The 8,239-nt window shown below is 43.0% G+C and overlaps 1 protein-coding gene across 1 annotated transcript; it reads left to right on the top strand.

Annotated features, from left to right (window-relative positions):
- The first annotated feature begins 457 nt into the window (after nt 1-457).
- On the top strand, nt 458-2,789 carry LOC119330812. The gene is made up of 2 exons (XM_037603939.1): nt 458-1,434; nt 1,982-2,789. The coding sequence occupies exons 1-2, from the start codon at nt 960-962 to the stop codon at nt 2,083-2,085; spliced, it is 579 nt and encodes a 192-aa protein (XP_037459836.1). The 5' UTR covers nt 458-959; the 3' UTR covers nt 2,086-2,789.
- Nucleotides 2,790-8,239: the final 5,450 nt, after the last annotated feature.

Raw genomic sequence — 8,239 nt, 5'->3', positions numbered from 1 at the left:
TATTTTTTGTCTTATTTCTGACACAAAAAGGGATCGTAAGAAAATATATAATCACCGTAAAAAATATTTTATGTTATATAAAATTACAAACGTAAAAACATAGTCTAAAATACACATAAACTGCAAATTTTCTTGTCTTATGACCTATATTTTTTTTTCATATGTCAAATTTTACGTAGTGAATCAATAGGAATGTAACTATTTGAATTCAAAACGTAATTTAATTATAAAATGATCGTAAGATTACCTCAGGTGAAGAATAACTTATTCTGCACCCTGGGTGATGAATAGTAACACTATATATATATACACATATATATATATATATAGGGTGGGTCTATTCTAATAACACCTCTTAAGACCTTATTCTGCTAACACCTCCGCTTATTCTGATAACACCTCGTATCCACTCGTAGCTACTAGTACAAACTAACCACACAGCCGCTCCACACTATCCCCGATCCAACCACCAAACCCACGAACCCCATTGCATCTGGGAATCCCTGCATCTGCTCCCTCCCACCGGCGCACCACCGCGGTAACCACCAGCACCGCCCCTGTCCCCACACTACCGCGGCCACCTCCTTCCTCCCTTCTTCCTCTCCCACCAGCTCCCAGGCCCCGCCGTACCACCTTCTTCCTCCGGCAACGCCACTCGGGACCCGCCCCACCATCTCCTTCCTCCGGCGCCACCACTCGGGATCCGCCCCACTGCCTTCTTCCTTTGATGGCCCCGCTGGTGCCATGGATCCCCCGGTGCAGCAGTCGTCCCCCTCTCCTCCATCTCCCACCTATAGGTCTACCCGGCAACGGATCCGGTAGGACCCTCCTCCACCCCTCCTATCGTGCCTGCCCGGCGACGGATCCGGCGGGATCCACCTCCATCTCCGTCCTCCCGTGCCTGCCCGGCGACGGATCCGGCAGGACCCTCCTCCACCCCCTCCTATTGTGCCTGAACAATGACAGATCCGACGGGATCCTCCTCCACATCCGTCCCCCGTGCCTGCCCGCCGGTTGGATCCTCCTACACCTCCCATTGCCGTGCTAGCCGGTCACGGATCCGGCAAGATCCTCCACCCCTCTCCTCCCATGCCTTCCTGGAGATGGATACGGCAGGATCCTGCTGCAGCTCCTTCCTCTACGGCGGCGTCGAGCTCTCTGCCCTCCCGTACGAGCCGCCCGCCCCTCTCTCCTTTCCTTCTTCCTCCTCTCCCCGGAAACTACCTCCGGCGAGGTCTAGTGCATGTCCATCCTCGGCGGCTCGCGTGCAGTTCGCCCAACAATGGCGTGCAGTACGACGTACGATGGCATGCAGTTCCGCGACCTTCCCTGGCGTGCAGTGCCACCAGCGTGCAGTGCAGCTTGCCCCGGCGTGCAGTGCAGCTCGCCCTGGCGTGCAGTGTAGCCCGTCCATGCATGCGGGCACCCTCACCTGTAGTTTCTCTCCTTTTGTAGCCTGCTCTTAGTTGTGCCATATTATTTCCAAAAACCGGATCTCTGTAAGTTAGTTAAATTTAATGAGTTGTTTCACTGTTTTGAAATAAGTAGTTTCAGCCCTTGCTATCTCCTGGAGCTTATTCTTACTGCTTTTATGAATGCTTTATGCTTTGACAAGCTTAAATGTAACTATTGGCATATAATCCCATGGCTCAAAATCTGCCCACTTTGGTGTATGTTCCTGTTAGTTGCTGAATGTATTACAATTTACACGGTTGTACTTAGTAGCACAAAAATACATGTCCTTGTATTAATATTGTTTGCAATGTCCCACCAGATTTTGTTAACCATGTTACTAAATACCCGGTTTGTCCTTTTTGAAGTTATTTTAATCACGATTTGTTTCAATGTAGTGTAATGTTGTGCCATACTTACATCTCTCAGTGGTTAAATATGTTCAAGTGTCTATTTTAATGTATATTGTGTTCAACTATTAATCTGGATGCTTTTGCACCGTCCTCACATATTGTTTACATGTTTGCAGGCAACTCTACGCTTACGGATTCCCTTGTGGCAGCTGCTGGGATTATCGCCCAAGAAGTTGCTGGTGATGTTCGCATGACTGATACCAGCATCTGGCAAGGGTAGTTTCTTTGCCTTTGGACGTGTTTTTTCTGGGAGGGTTGCAACTGGTATGAAGGTCCGTATCATGGGTCCTAACTTTGTTCCTGGCCAGAAGAAGGATTTGTATGTGAAGAGTGTCCAACGTACTGTTATCTGGATGGTAAAGAAGCAAGAATCGGTTGAGGATGTTCCCTGTGGTAACACTGTTGCTTTGGTTGGTTTGGATCAGTTCATCACCAAGAAATGCAACCCTGACAAATGAGAAGGAAGTTGATCCCTGCCCAATCAGGGCAATGAAGTTCTCTGTGTCCCCTGTTGTGCGTGTTGCTGTTCAGTGCAAGGTGGCTTCTGATCTTCCTAAGCTTGTTGAGGGTTTGAAGCGGCTAGCAAAGTCTGACCCTATGGTTCTTTGTAGCATTGAAGATTCTGGTGAGCATATCATTGCTGGAGCTGGAGAGCTTCACCTTGAAATCTGTTTGAAGGATCTGCAGGAGGATTTCATGGGTGGTGCTGAAATTATTGTTTCACCTCCTGTTGTCTCCTTCTGTAGATAACTAAAAAGAATGATGGCCAAAAAAACTGCAGTACACTTTTTATGTGTGTGGGAGTTTGCTTTGAACTCTCTGGAAGCTCACTCAGGCTCAAGAACAAACGCACGTATCACATGCCTTGTTTAAGAATCATAGCAAAAAGCAGTACAGTCAAACCTGCATGCAGTTACTTGGTCGACATTGCAGTGCGGTTTTTGATTTGAAGCAGTGTGTGTGTGATATGTTGTTTTCGATTTGGTCGACACTGCAATGTGATTCACTTACTCCCATATGTGAAAGGGCAGAAAAATTAATGCGGTTCACTTCTTGATGCACTACGGTTCACTCGCTTCGTCCATACGGTCCATACGTTTGGTCTACGCTCGTAGAAAAATATTAAGTATGAAAAAGGTTAACAAAAATGTCATGCGGTTCCATGCGTTTGGTCTACGCTCGTAGAAAAATATTAAGTATGAAAAAGGTTAACAAAAATGTCATGCGGTTCCCTTTCGGCGGCGGCGCGGTTTAGTTTCGGAAGTGTTGAGGTCCACTTATGCCCAATGTGAAGTGCACTCCACTTTCCGTCTAAGAAAATTTACGTCCCACAAAAAAGAAATCATGCAGTGCACTTGTCTGTCCAATGAAGTGCGGTTTTTAGTCTAAATAAGTGCGGTTTTCTGTCTGATGCAGTACGGCCCGTTTACGGTAGTCTCGAGGTTCACTTTTCATAGTCTTGCGGTTCACCAACACTTAACATGAAGTGCACTCCACCTCTCTTAGGAAGATTTACGTACCACAAAAAAGTAATGCGGTTCACTTCTTGATAGTGTTGTGGTTCATTTACACCCGATGTGAAGTGCACTCTACTTTCTCGTCCTTGAAAAAATTATGTTTGAACAAAATAAACCATGCAGTTCTCTATCACGTCTGATGTAGTGCGGTTTTTCGTCCGATGCAGTGCGGTTTTTCAGTTGGATGAAGTACCCACGTCAATTTGGGTGTCGCGAAAAACAGAGTGTCCGCATTTCGGTAAATTCGAAATTCCTCTTAAACCGTAAAGAATTAAAGAGAGTGTTCTACATGAAAAATTTGCGCCTCATTGATATCTTTCCAACGGCGTATCGTTTGAATCATTCTGACCAGTGATTTGTAAAAATTTCACGAAAAACGGCCGCTGCCACTCATCGTCCACCGCATGATTTTCAAAATTAACTTAAAACCATAAGGAATCTTAAAAACATTTCAACACACGAAAGTTGCGCCTCGTCCATAGTTTTTCAACGGTATATTACACGCGTTGTTTCGACAAATGGTTAAAAAACTGGAGTGAAAACAGTACCGAAAATTTGAATTTTTTTGAAAAACAGAATTCCGTGATTTAGTAAATTTGAAGCTGCTCTTAAACTATAACGAATTAGAGAGAACAATAGTTATGAAAAAGATGCGCCTTGAGGATATCTATCCAACGGTGTATCATTTGCCTCATTCCGACGAGCAGTTTTGAAAAAAACGCAAAAAACGCTTGCTGCCACTCTTTGTGGGCCGCACCATTTTTGAAACTGCTCTTAAACCGCGGGAAATCTCGAAAAGTGTTCAACATGGTGAAGTTGCGCTTAATCCGTAGCTCTCCAACGATATATTAGATGCCTCGTTCCGATAAACGGTTAAAAAATTAGAGCGAAAACAGTACCGAGAAAACAGTACGAGCAGTTTTTTCTGACACGAAGTTCACTAGTCTCTGCAATGCAGTGCTTTTGATAAAGAAAGTGTAGTGCCCTCGCATTGAGCATGCAGTACGGAAGTGTTATCAAAATAACTATTCTGATAATATTATCAGAATAGACGGTATATATATATGTATGTATGTATGTATGTATATAGGAAAATGGATTAGTACTCCTAGGAGTACATACTCCTATCCACGTGTCTCTCCTTTATTACGTGGAAAAAGTTCAGCCGTAACGACGAAACTCATTGCTCCTATTTTCCGGGCGTTTCTATAGGTGTCGTTGGATCATCCTATCAATTTGAGCCCTTATCCATCTATCTTGTCGTCTCATTTGCGTCCTACGGCGGTAACAGCGACGGCTGGTACAGCAGCGACAGAGTACATCGGCCTCCAAGAGAAGGAGTTCGCTCGGCAGCGGTCTCATTGGCAGCGGCTCATCCTCTCATTGATTAGATCCAGTCTTCTAAGAATTAGTATTTAATCTCTATAGATTTTTTTGATAAATACAAAATAGGATCCGACCTAATACATGAGGGATACATTTTATTCAAGGGGTAGATTCTTGTGTTATCAATTGGGGTCCAGCTTTGATTCTGACGACAACTTCTCCATCTCCCCAGCAGAAAACAATATTTGTCATGGGTAAGTGGCAGAGGCCACGGCACACATGCTGTTCTCAGTCACCGACCGTCCTCTAGGTCTTGACCCGAAGTAAGTAAATTTTTGTATCTATCCTACATGATTTCTGCAAGCAGTTTCCTTCTGCCATTTTTGTGACCCATGGAAGTGATGAATGTTTTATCAACCAAGCAGTTTCTACATGACGAGCATCGACGGCCAAGGGTGCAGCACGAAGATGACAGAAGCCGATGGCGGAACGCAAACTTGAATGTATTTACATAGCCACCAATGATGCATATACATGAATGCTTTATCATGTACTGTATGAATGGAACGACTATAGCAGGTTTCTTTGCACTTTTGCAATCAAGCCATTTTTGTTACCGCTGATTAAAGGCAGGCATACTTCTTCTTACGTGTATACATATACTCTTTTTTGCGGGGAGTATACATATACTCTTCTTTGGTGAATAAATTCTTATGCAAGCTTACCATACAATTTTTTATTTTTCCTAATATCACGGTATACACTATTTAATAAAAAATCAATTCATAAATAATGTGGTATATACTCCTGAAAACAAAAATAACATATATACTCGATCATAATTTTGCAGTATATACTCTCTTGTAAAATGAAGACGTATATTCCCTCACAGATGATGTAGTATATACATTTTAGGGGAAAAAGTAGTATATACTATTGTAAAAGATGAGTATATTCCCCACAAGCCATGTAGTATATGATCTCCCATAAATTTTCTAAGTGTATAATTCCTCACGAAAGATGTGTTGCTTACTCTACCAGAAGATATGAAGTATATACTTCCTCAGAAATGAAGCTGTACGCACTCACTAGCAACATGTGTAGTATATACTTCCTCAAAAAATATCAGGTATATACACTTCCATAAAAAAGGATATACTTCTTGAAAATAGATGTAGTATAAACTATCTGGTAGAGAAATAGAGTATATACTATATATCTTATGACAGAAGCATATACTCCCATATCTACAGAAATAGAAAAAGTGTAATACTCAAGATCATAGTAGCATACTGTAGGATCGAAAGTAGGTCTAGAGGGGGGGGGGCGCGTGATTAGACTACTTAACCAAATAAAAATCTAGCATTTTCTCAATTTTAAGTCTTGGCAGATTTTAACAACTTAGCACAAGTTAAGCAATCAACCTCCACATGCAATTCTAAGAGTATAACAGCGGAATGTAAAGCATTGCATATGAAGGTAAAGGGTGAGGTTTGGAAAGGAAAACACAATGTCGACACGGAGATTTTTGGCGTGGTTCCGATAGGTGGTGCTATCGTACATCCACGTTGATTGAGACCTCAACCCATGAAGGGTAATGGTTGCACGAGTCCACGGAGGGCTCCACCCACAAAGGGTCCACGAAGAAGCAACCTTGTCTATCCCACCATGGCCATCACCCACGAAGGACTTGCCTCACTTGGGTAGATCTTCACAAAGTAGGCGATCTCCTTGCCCTTACAAACTCCTTGGTTCAACTCCACAATCTTGACGGAGGCTCCCAAGTGACACCTAACCAAACTAGGAGACACCACTCTCCAAAAGGTAATAGATGGTGTGTTGATGATGAACTCCTTGCTCTTGTGCTTCAAATGATAGTCTCCCCAACACTCAACTCTCTCTCACAAATTGTGCTATGGTGGAAAGATGATGTGAGTGGAAAGCAACTTGGGGAAGGCTAGAGATCAAGATTCTTGTGGTTGGATTGGAATGTCTTGGTCTCAACACATGAGTAGGTGGTTCTCTCTCAGAAAATGAGTAGTGGAAGTGTAGGAACATTCTAATGGCTCTCTCTTGAATAGAGAAGGAGGTGGAGGGGTATATATAGCCTCCACACAAAATCTAACTGTTACACACATTTGACCCAACTCGGTCAGACCGAATAGGTAAACTCGGTGAGACTGATTCAGTTCAAAATGTGAACGCTAGGATTCTCTATGGGACCGACATGATCAACTCGGTGGGACCAATGCGCTAGGGTTAGGGCAAAACCTTATCTCGGTTTGATCGATTACATGAACTCGGTGAGACCGATTTCAGTAATAAGCAAACAAAGAGTTGGTCAGGCAAACTCGGTGGGACCGATCGCTCCTTTCAGTGATACTGAAACATTAAGAAAGGGAAACAGAGAGTTTGCATTGTGAACTTGGTGGGACCGATCACTCATTTCGGTGAGGCCAAAATGTTACAAACGGAAACAAAGAGTTTGCAATCCCATCTCGGTAAGAGCAAAATCCCTATCGCTGAGACCGAACCGATTAGGGTTTCTGGCTATGGCTATGTCAAAGGAACTCGGTGGCGCCGGATAGATGAAATCGGTGGGGCCGAGTTTGACTTTAGCTTTAGGACATATTTGGATTTGAGAAAGTGGTTGGGGGCTTTGGAGCATATCACTAAGCATTTTGAGCAAGTAGACCATTAAGCAACACCTCATCCCCTTTTAATAGTACAAGAACATAAAAGGGTGTGTTGCCGCGCCCGTCTACGTTGAACAAAGAATGGTATAAGTCTTTGACAAATTTGAATTAACCTAGAATTTGGATCAAATATGCTCTACCCATATATTCAGCGTTCATGCAATAAGAGTGTAACATCCCAAATTTTCAATTTGGAATGTTATACATTATATCATCACTGCATATCATATTTTATTGCTTTTGGCCTGATCCAGAAATTCTACACCACTCAAGGACCCATGGAGAGAGTTGGGAATTTTGTTATTTTCATATTTGAGTTTTCTCAAATTTTGAAAATAGGATCATTTGATTTTATTTATTTTATCTTCAATTATTTCTATTATAAAAATATGAGAGAGGGAATAAAATGACTTTCCCAAAATAAAGAAATATTGAGGATTTAATAAAAAATCAAATAAGATTTTTATTTCAGAGTTTTTGGCTAGTTCTTTTTGAATTTAGGAAAAATTGCACGTTTTTCAAAACTGCATTTTAGGGCCAAGAAAATGTTCATCTTGTTCTAAATATTTTATTTAGGCGGCGAAAATTTATTTTGGCTTTTTTAGAATTTTATTTTATTTTCTAGAATTTTTCTTAGTTTCGGCGGAATTTGTTTTTTTACAAAAAAGTACCGCGCGCCCGACTGGGCCGAAGGTCCAGCCGAGCTAGGCCAGGCCCGCGCCGCCGCCGCCTTCCCCGTGGGAGTCCGACTTGCCGCCGCCGCCGAGTCCGGCCGGGGCTCGCCTCCTGAGGCCGACCCCGACCCAGCGCCCCCCCTCTTAAATACCGCCCGCCG

The sequence above is a fragment of the Triticum dicoccoides genome, chromosome 7A (genome assembly GCF_002162155.2).
Source record: "Triticum dicoccoides isolate Atlit2015 ecotype Zavitan chromosome 7A, WEW_v2.0, whole genome shotgun sequence".
Classification (NCBI taxonomy): Eukaryota; Viridiplantae; Streptophyta; class Magnoliopsida; order Poales; family Poaceae; genus Triticum; species Triticum dicoccoides.
The sequence above is the reverse complement of the archived record's forward strand: the minus strand, read 5'-3'. Positions and strand labels throughout refer to the sequence as shown.